This window comes from Orcinus orca, chromosome 14, assembly GCF_937001465.1.
Source record: "Orcinus orca chromosome 14, mOrcOrc1.1, whole genome shotgun sequence".
NCBI lineage: Eukaryota > Metazoa > Chordata > Mammalia > Artiodactyla > Delphinidae > Orcinus > Orcinus orca.
The window spans coordinates 90,463,542-90,480,960 of NC_064572.1; the positions used below are offsets into that span (position 1 = coordinate 90,463,542).

Here is a 17,419-nt window from a genome sequence, read left to right on the forward strand (position 1 = left end):
TTCCTGAAACCACCAAGGGATAGATGATATAGAGTGATTTGGCCACAAGAATGCCAGCAGCCATCAGAGGCTGGAAGGGATAGATTATCCCCTAGAGTCTCTGGAGATGGGCCCTGCTGACACTTTGGTTTCAGCCCTGTGACACTGATCTTGAACTTCTGTCTTCCAGATGTGAGGGAGTACATTTCTTTTTATTAAACTATTATGTTTGCAGTAATTTCTTACACAGCAATGGAAACCAGTATCCATTGCAGCTAAAATCCTGTATCTGACTGAGGTTCCACCAAGCAGATGTTCCCAGCATTAAGTGGTAGCTGTCAATGGTCAAATCAGATGTTCCGAAAAACACAACGGAAGTACTACTGACTCTCCTGGTGGTGATAATTGATTCTGCTGGGTGATTGTGTTGGGATTGCTAGCTTGGGGACCTGTCCACTCTTTAATTCTTGGTGGGAGTGTTAAGGTGGGTATCAATTTATTTTTGGAAGGAGTCCCTATATTTGTCTTTGACTTGATCAGAGTAGGGGCTGGGTTGCCTTGCTTGGTTTTCCTGTTGTCTTCGTTTTGTATTCCAAAACACAGGTGAGACACGAGCTTGTGTAAGCAGTTTATTTGGGAAGTGATTGCAAAAAGCAGGAATGAGGTAGTGGGGGAAATGACAGCGGAGAGGAGGAAAAGCCAGTAAGGTGTATGCTACTGAGCTGGTGACCACTATGAACAAGCTGACATCCATCGTGTTGGGTACTCCGTAAGGAGCTGGGTCATGTACATCTCAACTGACCCAATAGACATGGGAAGCTGACACGTGTGTGTGTGTGTGTGTGTGTGTGTGTGTGTGTGTGTGTGGCTTAACAATTGGCCGTTATCACTCTGACCCTGTTTTAATCCTATTGTCTTGCATGAGGTTGCAGAACAAGAGAGAGAATCCAGAAAGTTTCACAGTTTAGTTACAATTTCCTGGGAAGAAACGGCACACCGTGCAGGGCCACTCAGAGGTAGACAGAGGAGAGGGGGAACTGTGGATCCAGTGCCTGTACTGTGGATTCAGCAAGAAGGAAGGGAATAGGCATTGCAAGCAGGCTTAGGATTGGCTAATGTGAATATTTTCAGTGGACTTTGGGGCATTGAGGCTGTCCCTGACTGTTCTGCTACCTGGCCCTAGGGCAATTAGGGCAGGTGTACAGTAGTGCAGAGTGTGAGGGTACAACTCAGCAGGTGCTTGGGAGTGTGGACTTAATTGGCCGTTTAAGAGGGTAAACTCATCTAGCTAGGGCCGCAAAATTGAGTCAATACTGAGCTCAAGTATTTGGGGTATTGGAGTGGCCTGAATAAATGAGTGTAGGACATACATTGCCCTAAACAGCATAGGGTCAATTTCTCGGGTCAGTGTGGCAGGTCTGGCCACTATGTTGTTGGAGAGTATGGATTGTTAGTGAAGTCAGTGTAGAGATTCGTTGTATTCGTGTGTTAACTAGTAGAAAGCGGTGGTCGTGGTGCTCATGGTGGGAGACTCCAGGTGGGAATTCGTGGTGGAAAGCTGGGGCAGGGAGTAGGAGAGGCACTGGGGAGTGTGTTGTCCTTTCCCAAGCAGGTTGAGGAATTGACTGATAGGTGGCAGTTGTCTCCTGGGAAAGGCAATAGTCTCCATTAATTTGTAGAACGGTACAGACAGTAGTAATCTCTACAGATTTCCCTTTAGGCGTAGACGTGTAGGGATGTATGTTTCTGCAGAGAGCAAGAGTATACTTGGATCATGGGATAAGCAGGCCAGGAGCTCAAGAAACACAACAGAATCCCTAATGTCAAAGGAAGAAAAGCAGTGAATGTCCTGGAGCTAGTTTGCCAGCACCTTGGGTGGGGCAAGTCTTAGGCACCCCTGGAGCAGAGGTTTTAGTGTCCAGGACAGAGTTGTCTCCACCTCAGGGGGCGATGTCATCTCCAACATTGAGCTCCTGGATAGAGCAATATTGTCTAGAATGTGAGACTGGGGTATCCTTTTCAAGTGGACACCCACTTGGAGTGGTATGAGTCTTATTTTTCTGACTCTTTGGCATTATAAAGATGCTGAACAACTTGTCTAATTTGAAGGCAGCGTTGGGCCTGGGAGCTTGACTTGCAAATATCTTTTAAGTTAAGGGGCCGTGGGTGCACAGGTAGCCAAGGTGATGTTGGCACCTGTGATGCTGTCATCATGAACCAAAGTGCCGGCACTCAACTGGCGCAGTTAAAGGCTCCATTAAAGATGGCCAGATCTGAGGTTTTAACTCTCCAAGGTTTTTCCCAGATGGGTGATGAGTTGGATTCTGTTGCAAATAGGTTTAAGTCATATGGCCTGATTTGGGTGTATGTTGTTAGCAGGGTGTCCGGTTGACAATTAAAATATCTGTGGCTGTGGAGCTTTGGCATTACCCTCTAGACAGGCCCTCTAATTTGGCCAATTTCTAGGTCCCTTTGCCTCAGCTGTTGGTTTGGATGGTGACAGGCTAGCCTGCAGTCTTTGGGTTGTAAAACTTGTATTAGTCAAAAGTGATGGCATGTCGGCCTGCATTCACCATGTTGGTTTAAACCATGGCTTCCTTGGAAGGTTTGGGACTCTGGTTTGCAAACCAATGAAAACACCCAGACTGACAGTAAGGTGACATCCAGCAGAGTGGTTACAGCTCACTTGGCTGGCTTTTGTCATTTGATGTTGATTTTCCTCCAGCACGTATCAGTAACAGGTAGAGGTGTTCTGGTTTTATCCTTATGGAATATGGTTTTGATTTTATTATCTCCAAATGTGAATTTCATTTACGAAGTGGAGTTTTCTATTTATCTTTTCCGTAGTCCACACTGCCTGTGAGAACAGTCCTGGAGTACATGGAGATGTCAGCAAATTTGTAACCAAGCGTGTGGGCTCGTTTCCTGCTACACAATAGAAAAGACCAAATATTGAGACAAGTCTTTTGCAGAAAAAAAAAAGGCTTTATTGCAGGGTGGCCAAGCAAGGAGACAGGAGGCAAAGTGGTGTATTTATCTTGGAAAGAGGGAGAAAGAGGGGCAGGGAGCTCAGAAATGATTGGTGAAAAGTACGTGTAAGTTTCAATGGAAGTATTGAGTTCTCTGCCCAGGCAGTACTGCTCTGCTCTTCATGTGTCATATGTGCAAATTCAGGGTGTTTGGTGTGTAGCAGGGGTTGAATTTTTGGCTCGTGACATCTAACGTTCACTATCAGTCACCCTAGTCCCTCAATGTGCCTGTGCATCAGCAAGTTGTTTCCCTATCTGTGGTTTCCCTGGTGTTCTTGGTGTATCATTTTGTTTCTACTACATGGACCTTGTAAATTACAGGGTATGGTTTCACAAGGGGCTTTGAATTAAGCGATTAAGGCCTGGGACAAGACAGAGACCCATATAAGGTGTCCATTTGCTGGAGTGGAATTTGAAAAACTGTCTGAGGAGACCATCATGTCTCTCAGTTGAATCGGCTATCAAGAACCTATCAGGAAGATAAAAGTGCTATTGAAGGCCTTTTTAAAGAGTCTAACATGGTGTATTCTGAGAAGTGAACTATGTGCCTTGGTTAATATCAGTAATGCCTGCTACCCCAGAAGGAATGAGGGTAGGGTTAAATGTGGATGTGGATTTGCCTTCCCTGTACACAATGCTTCGGCCCAAACTGCCATCTGCAGAGTTAAGAATTCCTATTCACTATCATGGTCTCATACACAGCATTACTTCTGATTGAAGAGTTCCCTTAACAACAAAAAAAAGTTATGCAGTGGGCCCAAGTTGTGATGGAATTCACTGGTCTTACCATGCTCCTGCCATCCTGAAGCAGCTGGCTTGATAGAATGGTGGAATGGTCTTTTGAAGACTCAGTTACAATACCAGCTAGGTGGCAATACCTTGCAGGGCTGGGACAGGGTTCTCCAGAAGGTTGCATATGTTCTGAATCAGTGTCTAATATATGGTGCTGTCTCCCATGGCCAGCACTCTAAGGTCCAAAAATCATGGGGTGGAAATGGGAGTGGTAACATTCACTGTTGTCCCTAGCGATCAGCTGGAAAAGTTTTGCTTCCTGTTCCCCCAACTGTATATTCCACTGGCCTAGAGGCCTTAGTCCCAGAGGGAGGAATGCCTCCACTAGGAGATACAATAATGATTCCACTGAACGGGAAGTTAAGACCGCTGCTCAGCCCCCTTGGGCTTCTCATGCCTGTGAATCAACAGGCAAAGGAGTCCCTGTGCTGGCTGGTGTGACTGATCACTGAGCCTGACTACCACAGGGAAACTGGACTTCTCATCAGTGCAGGTAGGGAAACCATGTCTGTGATACAGGAGATACCTTAGGGTTTCTTTGAGTATGACCACGCCCTGTGATTAATGCCAATGAAAAACGATAACAATCCAATCCAGCAAGAGTACTCATGGCCCAGATCCTTCAGGAATAAAGGTTTTGGTCACTCCACCGGGTAAAAAGGCACAGACGGCTGAGTTGCTTGATGAAGGCAAAGGGGAAGCAGAATGGGTGGTGGAAGAAGGTGAAGATGGATATAAATACTGGCTGTGATTCCACGACCAGTTACAGAAATGGATATATATATATATATATATATGTATATATTCAGAAATGAGAGCTGTTGAGGTTTGTCTGCCCGACTGTGTCACTGTCCTACCTGGATGGGGGAGCCGTTCAAGAGAAGGAATCTCTTTGTGCGCACTGAATTCACTGTCTTTTGACCCAAGAACACAGACTTTGACTCCCATCATTGCCCTGGCTTGGGTGATGCCCTCCAGTGGATCTGAAACATGCCCTAAGCACCAACCGTCCTAGGTGACTGACTTCCCCGACACTGAGGATTTCTAACATATTATGTTCTTGTGACAAGTGTCTCAGGTACAGGTTTTGTGCCTATGCAGGCACAAATTACATTTAGGCTCCAATTACATTTCTTTTTCTCAGCGAATCAGTGGGGGCTGTGGGCATGGAACTGACTGGCTGAGGACCCTTGGTCCTTGTTGGGATTTCTGAGACTCTGTGGTCTAGGCCTGAATAAGGAATGGAAGAAACTATCACAGGCTGGGTTTTCAGAACCGCTGGGCCTATTGTGAGAGGGTCTCAGTCTTGCATCCCTCTGCCTGGGGACCCAGAACATGTCAAGTCCTAGAGATGAGCAGACCAGAGACTGTGAGGTGAGGGAAGCACTTATTGAGTGCCTGCTGTGGGACTCTGGCTGAAGCCAAGAGGCAGAGTGTGGCCAAGGCTTCACTCAGTCTCAGGTGCCAGGGGTCTTGGGATGGACAACCCCCCACCTAACACAGACTCAGCTGAGGCAGTTGTGTTAATATGGTGCCTTTATTTCCTGAAGCCCATAAGCTCCAGTGCAGGGCATAAGCTCTAGTGCAGGGTGGCTCCTCCTTGCCTAGGAGGGCATCAGGCTCTGCTTAGTGGGCGGCTCTGGGTCTTTCTCCTCACTGACTCCAAGGGGCTTGGGATTGGCCTGCGGGAGGTCAGAGTGTGACGTGGGAGTCTCCTCACATCCCCATGCCCACACCCTCCCTGGGTCCTGCCCTTCCTCACCCCACTGCTGCCAGCTTCTGCACCTTTGCCTTGGCTGTGTCCCTTTGGGAATGCCCTTCTCTGAAGACCATCTTCTGAGCTCTCTGCAGAACCCCTCCTTGCCTCCCCACCCAGAGCTCCTTTCATAAGCTGTCTCTGCCAGGACTGCCAGATGCCAGGACTCACAGCTTCTCCTGGGCCAGCCCCTTCCTCTTGATTGCTCTGGCCTTGAGCAGGGACCTGCACTCCAAGCTTTTCCAGCTCCTCCTTCAGCCTGGACAAAAAGGGGTAAGGGGGTAGGGTAGGAGGGTAGGGGGAGAAGGGAAGGATTGTAAAGAGACCAAGTGACAGAGTCTAGGAGGGAGCAGAGACTCCCTTAGCCACCTTCCCCTTGGGGACCACGCCTACCTCTGCCTCTGCTGCTGCAGCTGCCGGCACTTCTGCTGCAGCTGCTCCTGGCGCTGGGCAGCAGCCTCCAGGAACTCCCCGGCCTTCTTGTTCTCCTCCTCAAACAGATGCCTGAGGGTGGGCGTCAGTGATGGCAGCACCTCTCCCTCCCCTCCGCCCCCCGCACCGTCCCTCTCTTACACCACAGCTGCTGCTTCCTGGCTGCGCAGGAAGAGCCCCTCAGTGATTGCCGAGCAGCCCTTGGCTCCGAACTGGGAGCACAGACGATGCTTCACATCCTCCAGCTTTGCCTCCACCAGCTTTTCTGCAGCAGGAAGGGACAGTGGCAGGGCAGGGCAGGGCAGGGCAGGGCATCCCCATTCTCCAGGCCTCACCTTCCTTGAGCAGCTTCTCCTTGCTGCTGTCCAGGGCGGCGATCTCCAGGGCCAGCTGCTCTGGCTTCTGAGGGGTAGAAAGGCAGCCTGTCCACATCTCCTGGCTTCCTCCCATGTGCCTCAGAGAAGCCGATCTGGATCTGGTCTTTACTCTGCATGCCTTACTTCCTGCTGCTCTGGCCCTCCATGCATGCCAGGCATGGCCCAGCCTCAGGGCCTTTCCATTGGCCATTCTGTCCACCTGGAGCTGTTTCACCCCAGATACCTGTGGTGCTATGCTGGGGAGGCTCGTGAGGGTTAGTGTTCAGGAATTCTGCAAGGTTTGAAATCAGCCCTGGGGTATTCGCTACAGGGCATCCTGCAAACACCACAAATCGAGGCTGTTCTCTGGAGAGTCAGTTACCAGCCCAGCCCTGCAGCTCCTTCTCTTCCCGCTCTGTGACCGCACTGAGCCCTTCCATCCTGACATTCATTCTGTTTTCTTGTTTGGGATCCCCAGGTGGCAAACACCGGCCTGCCTGGTTCCCCACTATCTGCCCTGTGTGTGTGATGGCCCCAGACACACCCAGGAGTCTCCTTGATGGATAACCCCTCCTTGGTTCATCAGGGCTCCTCCTGACCACTTAAGGCCCCTGGGAGGGCATCAGGGATGGGTGGGCAGGGCCAGTGAAGAGGACAATACCGGGTGGCAGTGAGGGTGACGAGGAACTGGACTGAGCATGATTCTAACACACGGCTGCCAGGGCTGCTCAGGAACTGGGTGCGGCAACTGAGAGGAAGGAGGCCTGGAGGATGACCCCGAGGTTTGGGCTGGTGCTGCCAGAGAAGATGTGGAAGGTGGAAGGAGTGGCCCCGAGTGACTCACGTGGAATTCCCAGAGGCCCTTATGCTGGCCCATCAGATCCTCCAGTTGCTCCTCAAAATCCAACCTGGGGACCAACCACACAGGATGAGGGGCCGTGGGCTGAGAGACGCCCCTCCTCAACCTGGCTCAGGCCGGGGTCTTCATGCAGAGACATGGGAGAGCTCGCCCATGCTCCTCACTCTGCTGGGAGCACCTTTGCCTCCTTGACCCTCCAAGCTTCAGCTCAGCCAGCTCGTCTTCTAACCCCCATTCTTAGCATTCCCCCCACTTACAATGCATCCAGCCCCCAGGCCTTGGGCAATGGGCTTTACCTCAACTGCCTCTGCTTGTTCTTCTCCTGCCCCATCTGGGAGTTCAGGGCAGAAATTCGCTCCTTGCACTCCTGCAGCATGGTATGCTTCCTGGCAAGACGCAAGGCAGCCGTCATGTTTTCTGAATGTCTCCCTAGGAGGGGCCTGGGGTGGGGCTTCCGCGTCCTTCTCTTGAGGTCTGTTCTAACCTTCTAGATTGAGGTCCTTCTCTGTAACTTTGTGGGAGGGGGGCATGAGCTCATGCCCTCTGGAAATGTCATTGTGAAGACTGGGGAGATCAATGTGGGCATGGTCACAAGTACAGGCACACACACATATTAATCTCATGTGAATTTCTCAAACAGTTTCAAAGTTGGTATGCTAGGGGCTTGGGGCCTCTGGTCACAAAATGAGCAAAATAAAGATTCAGGAGGTAGAGACATGGATGTACAAGTAGTTGGGTGGACGGAGGGATAATGGATGAATGGAGAGAGACTGGTGCACAGATGGTTGGCTTGACGCCTAAATGAAGGGACAGGTGAGTAGACAGCCAAGACAGCCTGCAGAAAGTATGAAGGTATAGAATAAAAACCAGCCGAGGGAATTTAATTGACATTCTAGCAAATGAATGCCCGTCCCCGTGAATGAGTACTCCTAACACTACTGCCTACTGTTGGAGTCAAGGTGGGAAGACAGGCATTTGGCCTCCCCGTTTTAGGGAGAAGATGAGAGCTGTGGGTCTAAGACCGATTTCCTCTGCTTTCTCTCTCTACCAGAATGGACAGCGCTGAGCGGGGGCCAGGGGGAAGCTCTTACCTCTGTGCCTCACTTTCCTTCTCCTGGCAGTGGAGCCGGAGGATCCTCAGGGTCTCTGCAGGGAGAGGAAGTGAGGGCCCCGTGAGAGCCCATCAGGGCATGAGGTCTGGGCAGAGGTAAAAGTGCTAGACCCTGTGGGGTCTCTGGAGTCGATGGGACTCTGTCATCTACTGCATGTTTGGTGGAAGCCACAGGAGGGATGCGCGGTGATTCAGGTTTCAAAAGGCTCCTACTTCCAGAGAGAGAGGGAGAGGGCTTCCGCAGGGCGGCAAAGGCTCCTACTTCCAGAGAGAGGGCTTCCGCAGGGCGGCAAAGGCTCCTACTTCTAGAGAGAGGGCTTCCGCAGGGCGGCAAAGGCTCCTACTTCTAGAGAGGGGGCTTCCGCAGGGCGGCAAAGGCTCCTACTTCCAGAGAGAGGGCTTCCGCAGGGCGGCAAAGGCTCCTACTTCCAGAGAGAGGGAGAGGGCTTCCGCAGGGCGGCAAAGGCTCCTACTTCCAGAGAGGGGGCTTCCGCAGGGCGGCAAAGGCTCCTACTTCCAGAGAGGGGGCTTCCGCAGGGCGGCAAAGGCTCCTACTTCCAGAGAGAGGGCTTCCGCAGGGCGGCAAAGGCTCCTACTTCCAGAGAGGGGGCTTCCGCAGGGCGGCAAAGGCTCCTACTTCCAGAGAGGGGGCTTCCGCAGGGCGGCAAAGGCTCCTACTTCTAGAGAGGGGGCTTCCGCAGGGCGGCAAAGGCTCCTACTTCTAGAGAGGGGGCTTCCGCAGGGCGGCAAAGGCTCCTACTTCCAGAGAGGGGGCTTCCGCAGGGCGGCAAAGGCTCCTACTTCCAGAGAGAGGGCTTCCGCAGGGCGGCAAAGGCTCCTACTTCCAGAGAGAGAGGGAGAGGGCTTCCGCAGGGCGGCAAAGGCTCCTACTTCCAGAGAGGGGGCTTCCGCAGGGCGGCAAAGGCTCCTACTTCCAGAGAGGGGGCTTCCGCAGGGCGGCAAAGGCTCCTACTTCCAGAGAGGGGGCTTCCGCAGGGCGGCAAAGGCTCCTACTTCCAGAGAGGGGGCTTCCGCAGGGCGGCAAAGGCTCCTACTTCTAGAGAGGGGGCTTCCGCAGGGCGGCAAAGGCTCCTACTTCCAGAGAGGGGGCTTCCGCAGGGCGGCAAAGGCTCCTACTTCCAGAGAGAGGGCTTCCGCAGGGCGGCAAAGGCTCCTACTTCCAGAGAGAGAGGGAGAGGGCTTCCGCAGGGCGGCAAAGGCTCCTACTTCCAGAGAGGGGGCTTCCGCAGGGCGGCAAAGGCTCCTACTTCCAGAGAGGGGGCTTCCGCAGGGCGGCAAAGGCTCCTACTTCCAGAGAGGGGGCTTCCGCAGGGCGGCAAAGGCTCCTACTTCCAGAGAGGGGGCTTCCGCAGGGCGGCAAAGGCTCCTACTTCCAGAGAGGGGGCTTCCGCAGGGCGGCAAAGGCTCCTACTTCCAGAGAGGGGGCTTCCGCAGGGCGGCAAAGGCTCCTACTTCCAGAGAGGGGGCTTCCGCAGGGCGGCAAAGGCTCCTACTTCTAGAGAGGGGGCTTCCGCAGGGCGGCAAAGGCTCCTACTTCCAGAGAGGGGGCTTCCGCAGGGCGGCAAAGGCTCCTACTTCCAGAGAGAGGGCTTCCGCAGGGCGGCAAAGGCTCCTACTTCCAGAGAGAGAGGGAGAGGGCTTCCGCAGGGCGGCAAAGGCTCCTACTTCCAGAGAGGGGGCTTCCGCAGGGCGGCAAAGGCTCCTACTTCCAGAGAGGGGGCTTCCGCAGGGCGGCAAAGGCTCCTACTTTCAGAGAGGGGGCTTCCGCAGGGCGGCAAAGGCTCCTACTTCCAGAGAGGGGGCTTCCGCAGGGCGGCAAAGGCAAACTGGAGACACAGTGGCTGCAGTTACCTTGCTTTTTGCTCAAGGTCTCTTTCAGGCGCACTTTCTCTCCACTCACTGGAAAAAGCAGTGACATGTTCAGGCATCAGAGTCCACACACTGAACCTTCAGGGACTGGGCTTGCCCATGGTCACATGTGTGGTCTGGTACAGCCCTACCCCCAACCCCAGATGCAGACCCCTCGAGGTGAGCCCCTTCCCTCTTGGGCCCATACTCCCTGTAAGCATCAAAGGGCCCTCAAGTTGATAAAGGGTGGCTGTGAGGACCCTGTGGAATGGCAGTGCGTTTACATGGAGGGAAGAGGAAAAATGAACACATTGCATGAAGTTGGATAAGGGCTGCGAAGAAACACATCAAGCAGTAAGAGCCATGTGACTAGGTGTGGGCAGAGTGTGGTCTTTGGGTGGGGTAACTGGGGAAGGCCTCTCTGAGACGGGGACATTTGAGCTGAGAACCGAATGATGATGTGAGGCAATAGGAACCTGTATTATCTGGGGGAACCTCTCCTAGCAAAGCCCCTAAGGTAAGAGTATGCTTGGAGGGTGTTTCCGGAACACTCCCACCCACAGAGTTGGAGCGGGGAGATTGGTAGGACCTGAGGTTGGAGAGGGGGCAGGAGCCCTTGGCCACGGCAAGGATGCTGATTGGAATACTGGGTTCAAGGATGCATGACATTGTGGGGACCTCTGGGTCATCCCCCACAAGCTTACATGAGTCCAGTTCCTTCTGCAGGGTCTCCCAGACAGTCCGGGCCTCTCCTAGCTCCTCACTGGCTTTCTTTTTTGCTGTGCCAAACCGCAGAACATTGTGTAAGTGTCTGTCCTTGCAAACATTTCACATTTGTCTTTAAGCAAACCTAGAGGGGCCCAGATTCTTGTTTCCGGAAGCAGGCAACAAGGCTTCCAGAGCCCAAGCCTTTCTTGTTGGGCTCAGTTGACAGCAGGACAGGTTAATAAACGTGTGAGTATAGCACCTGAATTTAGATGGGCCCGACCAACCCATGCTGAGTTTAATGCTCTGCTCTTTCAAAACACAGTAATTTGGAACAAGGGGCCCTACATTTTCATTTTGCACTGGGCCCTGCCAATCACGCAACCGCACCTGGCAGACAAGCCAAGGTCCTGAGCTCACCTTGCTGGACCTCATTAATCCGGTTAATCAGGACCTCAATCCTGGGCTCTAGGCTTCCGGCTGCAGGGAAACAAGGAGGTTGAGTGAAGATGACAGGGCAGGTGAAGGGAGGTGGATGCCCTCCAAGGGCTCACATTCTGGGGAGGGGAGACAGGAACAGATAAAGAACCTGAGTCAGGTTGTGGTTAAGTGCAGTCAAGAGAAACAGAGGAGGGGCAACAGATTACAAAGTGGAGTGGGACGTGCTTCTTCAGATATGGCAAGACCCCTTGAGGGCCCCAAATGAAGTGAGGGGGGCAGACCTTGCTGTTCCCTGGGTGGGGGTGGGAGACAGTCAGTACAAAGGCCTGCCCTAAGGTGGGAACACGGGTGGAAGGTGCCTGGTGAGCAAGCCAGAGGAGCGGAGGTGAGGTGGAGGGAAGGTGAAACCCTGGATCCAGCAGAGTGCATGGGAACCAAATGGACGGCCAGCAAGGGGACTGCAGCTGAGTTTTGGGAAAACGTTTGTACTTTATCCCCTTATACTTGAATTTTGAATCATGGGTTCATATTTTTACTTCAAAAAATTGTTTTAAAAGTAAGAGAGAACAAATGAGTTAATTTCCCAAGGTGGTGAATTTTGGGCCTTGGAATTGATTCCACTTCTGCCTGACCCCAAATCTCAGGCTGAGCCCCAGTTACAGAGGAGACATGTGACCTTTCTGTAACCGCTTCACCATTTCCATCAAGTCTTCAATTTTCTGTGAGGACTTGGCCTGCCCTGTGGAGAGAAAACCAAACATTTAAGAATTATGTAGGCTCCAATAAAGATTTAAAAAAAAAAGAATTATGTAGGAGGGAGAGGCCCGAGGAAGGATCTGATAACACTGGGCCGGGACTGAGGTGGCCTGAGGGCAGGTCTCCAGCCAGAGTGGGGCGTCTGCTCCTTGCCCTGAGGGAGACACTGCACAAGGGATGAACCGGCCCTTCCTGGGCAGACTTTCCTAAAGGGTGAAATGACACCACAGATTTCCCCTTAATAAAACTCAGGGCAAGGAAAGGGGTGCACTCTTACTGCTGATACTGTTCAAGGCTTGGCCAAAGCTCAGGATGTAATAATGAAAGAAAAAAAAAGAAGTGGTATTAAAAACTGGAAACAAGGATTCAGAAATCACTGTTAACTAGTAGGTGGCATAATGAACTAGAAATTTCTAGAGAATATTACCCAAAGAAACCTTACAAGGAATACTGAGAAAATCTAATAAGATGTCTCATTTAAATAAATATAAACAGCCTTCCTATATACAATTGTTATTCTGTAGCCTCCAAGTAAAATATTTCATATTAACTTGCTTATAATCAATATAGGCACTTATTTTTAACTCCTTGATGAATTAGTAGATCTAGGCAATTATTATTAATGGATTAACATCACAATAAAAATAACTGGATATTATGAGCTATGTAATGTAAAAATTCAATGTAGGATTCTTGTAAAAAAATGACACTAATACTTGTTAAGCCTCTCAATCTAAATAACCAATTCAGAGGAAATACAGGGAGAGCGGAACATTTTAAGTGGCACATGGGCATGCAATTAGTAACATCCACACTGGGAAACGTCACAGGAAAAACAACCCAGTTTCTTTAATTTAAATATATTTTGGGGGAAAAGGGAGAAAGGAAGACCCTTACAGACAAAAAGAGATTAAAGAAACGTATCAACCAATTTCAATAAATGGACCATACTTGGATTTCGATTCAATCGAAAGCACTTTTTAAAATGGTGATGACACAATCAAGGAAATTTGAAAACTGACTAGATAGTTGATGAAACAAAGGAATTATTGTAGCCATTATTCACATGTGACAATGCTATTGTGGTTACTTTTCTGCAGAGTGCTTATGTTTTAGAGAGATATATGCAAATATTGGGTTGGCCAAAAAGTTCGTCTGGGTTTTTCCATACCATCTTAATGGAAAAACCCGGACGAACTTTTTGGCCAACCCAATATCTATGGATGATATGTTATGTTGCCTGGGATACTTCGAAATGAAACAGTGGAGTCGGTGGTAGGGAGTGGGTGAGGATAACGAGGAAACAAGATTGGCCAAGAGCTGATAATTGTTAAAACTGAAAGATGAGTTCATGGGGTAATTATACTTTGTTCTTGACTTAAGAAAATGTTTTTAGGACTTCCTTGGTGGTCCAGTGGTTAAGACTCTGCACTCCCAATGCAGGGAACCCGGGTCCGATCCCTGGTCAGGGAACGTGATCCCATATGCCACAGCTAAAGATCCCACATGCTGCAATGCAGATCCCGTGTGCTGCAACTAAGACCCAGCACAGCCAAATAAATAAATAAGTAAATATTAAAAAAAAAGTTTTTAAATTGAAGTATAGTTGATTTACAACAGTGTTTTAGTTTCAGGTGTACAGCAAAGTGATTTGGTTATATTATATATATACTTTTCAGATTCTTTTCCATTATAGATTACAAGATATTGAATATAGTTCCCTGTGCTATAGAGTAGGTCCTTGTTTCTATTTAGTAGTGTGTATCTGTTAATCCCAATCCTAACTTAACTCTCCCACACCCCTTTCCCCTTTGGCAACCATAAATTTCTTTTCTGTGTCTGTGAGTCTATTTCTGTTTTGTGAGTAAGTTAATTTGTACCAGTTTTAGATTCCACATATAAGTGATATCATATATTTCTCTGACTTACTTCACTTAGTATGATAATCTCTAGGTCCATCCATGTTGCTACAAATGGCATTATTTCCTTACTTTTTATGTCTTAGTAATAATCCATTGTATATATGTACCACATCTTCTTTATCCATTCATCTGTCAATAGACATTTAAGTTGCTTCCACATCTTGGCTACTGTAAACAGTGCTGCTATGACACTGGGGTGCACGTATCTTTTTGAATTAGAGCTTTCGTCTTGGCCGGATATATGCCCAGGAATGGGATTGCTGGATAATACAGTAACTCTATTTTTAGTTTTTTTTTTTTTTGAGGAACCTCCATACTGTTCTCCATAGTGGCTGCACCAGTTTATATTCCCACCAACCGTGTAGGAGGGTCCCCTTTTCTCCACACCCTCTCCAGCATTTATTATTTGTAGACATTTTGATGGTGGCCATTTTGACCAGTGTGAGGTGATGCCTCATTGTAGTTTTGATTTGCATTTCTCTAATAATTAGCAATGTTGAGTATCTTTTCATGTGCCTGTATATTTTTTTGTATGTGCTTAAATTTATCCATAATAAAAAGTTAAAAAAAAATAAAGCAACCAACCAATCAAACAATATAGAGAAGGTAAATAATCATTTCTACGTAAGAATGGAGAAATGGAGAGAACAATTAACCAAAAACTACACAGATGGCTAATAATATTTGAAAAGACGTACCACTTCAGTCATAATTAAAGAGATGAAAATAACATGTTGCATCTGGCAGGTTGGTAAAGATTAGTAAGTCTGATAAGGCCCAGTGTTTGTGATGATGTAGGGAAACTGGCAGACCGTGGAAACTGATGCAACCTTTTGGAGGCCAGCCTGGCTACACCAACATTTTGAAGACAAATTCCACTTCTAGGAATGTATCCATCAGATATGCTTGGTTAAATATGCAAAAGGTATGTTAAATGACACTGAAGCAACATTTATGTCAAAAGTGGGAAAAAAACGTGAACGCCCATCAGTAGAGAACTGCATGGGATTTAGCTGTTCCCTCCCCGTTTTCGTACCACCACCCAGGCTACAGGGACCATCCAGTCCATGCATCTATATGTTTTGTGTGATCCTCTAGGAAGGTGACCAAAAAGGGGGAAAAATAATTTAAATGTTAAAATTGGTGCTAGATGGGCTACTGCAAAGCCTTCACCCACTAGTCTTCCTATCATCTGAGTGTGATATCAAGTCGAAAGGATGTCCTCTGCCTACTTTTAGCTACTTAAACGGAGCAGATGGGGCAAACGAGGCCAGCGAGAGGTGTGTGAATGTAGGACGCGGGCCTGTGGGTGAGTCCTCGCGGCTGCCGGCAGAGCCGCCGAGACCCTTCCGGAGGGGACGAAAGTCGTTTTTCCCCACGTCCGCCCTGACTCGAAGCGGCGCCCGCGTGCGCTCCCTGCCCGCCCAGCCCTCTATCGCCCGGCTCTACCTCCGGCCTCGTCAGCCCGACCCACGGCTCCCGCCTGCTTCGCGCTCGAAAGCTCCGAGCGCCCCGCCATTTCCTCTCAGTCTGGCGCCTCCGCTTGGATTGGACGGAACGCACGCCGGGGGCGGGGCTCCCTCAGCACGCCTGCGCAGTGCGCCCCGCGCCGATCCCTTCGAGAGCGGACCGCGGAATAGACAGTTGGGCAAGCGCCAGTGCGTATGCTTGAGGCCTCCCGGTGCCGATTCAGGGCAGAGCAGGCGAGGGCGGCGCCTGGTCTTCCAGGCTTGCGATTGGCCGGTTGAGGAGCCGTGGCCTGCGAGAGTGTAGAGGCCTCCCTAGAGCCCGCCCCACGTGACGTCACCTGCGTTGCGGCGAGTGGGCCAGAGCCTGGCGGTGGGGAGCCGAGTTTGATTTCCGTCTCTGCAGGCTTAGGCGAGGTTTCCGGTTTACCGCAAATCTCCGCGTGGGCGTTCTGCACCGAGGCCGTGAGTTGGCCCCACCAGACTCATCTTGGCCGCTCTTCGTGGCTGGACGCGGAGGAGAGGGCAAGGGTGCAGCGAGACCCTGATTCTTCCCAGCGTGATCCCGAGGCTGGCCCTGCCTAGCGTGACACATTCTCAAGGGAGGCGGGGCCGAAGGGTGGACGATGTCGGGTCTGTAGGGCGGGCTGGGGGTGCAGAACTGCCGCGTTCCCCTGTGGATCTGGAAGGACCGTGGTGGACCTCAGGGCTGCATGTGGAGGGGAGGTTCAGCCAGGCTCCCTGCCGCGCGCTGGATGGGGCAGAATTCACGTTTTGGGGGAGGCCGGTGGACCTGGTTGCAGGCGGTGCAGGTGACAGTTACCAGCCTGAATCTGGACATCTGAGTGTTCACTGTGCACAAATCCTGTTCCAAGACATCCCACCCCTCGTCTTCCTCACCTGTTGACCGGGATCCAATCACGACAGTAACAACAAAGTGTGAGGAGCAGTTTTGAGAACTACCTGTGAAAAGCTTTGCTCTAAGAGCTGCCGTCAGTTTTCCTCATCTGTAGTCTGGAAATAGTAATAGCAAACAAGAACTAACATGTAAGGAGGGCTTCCTGTGCCAGAACAGTTCCTATTCTCGTCACGGTAGGAGATTATTTCATGTAATCCTGTCAAAGGACAACCTGGCTGGACTCCCCCTCACCCACTCTGCTCAAGCCACCAGCCTCCTTCCTCAAGATAAATAGGCTCAAACCCACCTTAAGCCTTTACAAAGGCTGTCACCGCTACCACATGCACCCTTCTGAAGTTTTCAAAGCTTGAACTGTCACATCAATGTGAATATGCTGTCTAAAAATCCATAGCTCTCATGATATGGATAAGGTTATGAAAAGTCACAGAGTAAGAATTAGGATTCAGGGTCCAAGCAAAAGTCTGATTGGGGACCAGGGTCAGGGAAAGGGTCAAGAGTCAATGTCAGAGGCCATATTCAGAGTCACTGTTCATTGTTAGGATCAGCATCGAGGTCGGGGACAGGGATAGGAATTAGAGACTCGAGACCATGGCCATTCCCGCCCAAGATCATGGTTCAAGTCAGGGACTACTGACCCAAACTATGGCAGAATGGACCGTGATCTCCTTGCTACTGGGGCTACTTCTTTGGGAATGAACTGATATATGCAAGATATGGACAGACCAAAGTTCAAATGACCCTTGAAGCCAGAACCCGTCTTGTACAGACTTCCTGGGGTTAGGGGCTAGGATCAGGATTAAGGACCCTAACCCCTAGGGTTAGGGTTGGGCTCTGGCTCAAAATCCAGGGTCAGTGTCAGTGTTGGGGATCAGGGTCAGTGCTAGGCTAGAGTTTAGGGCTGGGGTCGGGGTCAGAGTTTAGGGTTATGGGTCAGGATTAGAGAGTCAGGTTTGGAGGGTTAAGATTTAGAGCTTAGGGGGTCAGGGTCCACAGTCTAGGGGTCTGGGGCTAGGGTTGTTACAGTTTA

At 50.4% G+C, this 17,419-nt stretch overlaps 1 protein-coding gene across 1 annotated transcript; it reads right to left on the reverse strand.

The window, feature by feature from the left end:
- Positions 1 to 5,328: 5,328 nt before the first annotated feature.
- On the reverse strand, positions 5,329 to 15,604 carry SYCE1 (synaptonemal complex central element protein 1). The gene is made up of 13 exons (XM_004265688.3): positions 15,457 to 15,604; positions 12,006 to 12,068; positions 11,309 to 11,368; positions 10,888 to 10,962; positions 10,187 to 10,234; positions 8,295 to 8,349; positions 7,500 to 7,589; positions 7,189 to 7,252; positions 6,324 to 6,390; positions 6,130 to 6,253; positions 5,950 to 6,060; positions 5,728 to 5,815; positions 5,329 to 5,482 (listed from the first exon to the last, which is right to left on the reverse strand). Exons 1-13 carry the CDS (start codon positions 15,524 to 15,526, stop codon positions 5,405 to 5,407), a joined length of 993 nt encoding a protein of 330 aa, XP_004265736.1. The 5' UTR covers positions 15,527 to 15,604; the 3' UTR covers positions 5,329 to 5,404.
- Positions 15,605 to 17,419: the final 1,815 nt, after the last annotated feature.

Bases quoted from the DNA above. Each gene is read 5' to 3' on its own strand.
- SYCE1 (XM_004265688.3), bottom strand. From the start codon at position 15,526: ATGGCGGGGCGCTCGGAGCTTTCGAGCGCGAAGCAGGCGGGAGCCGTG. The intron at 7,253-7,499 runs GTAAAGCCCATT...GTTGGTCCCCAG, and splicing joins AACAAGCAGAGGCAGTTGAG to GTTGGATTTTGAGGAGCAAC. The intron at 5,816-5,949 runs GTAGGCGTGGTC...CTTTTTGTCCAG, and splicing joins CTGCAGCAGCAGAGGCAGAG to GCTGAAGGAGGAGCTGGAAA.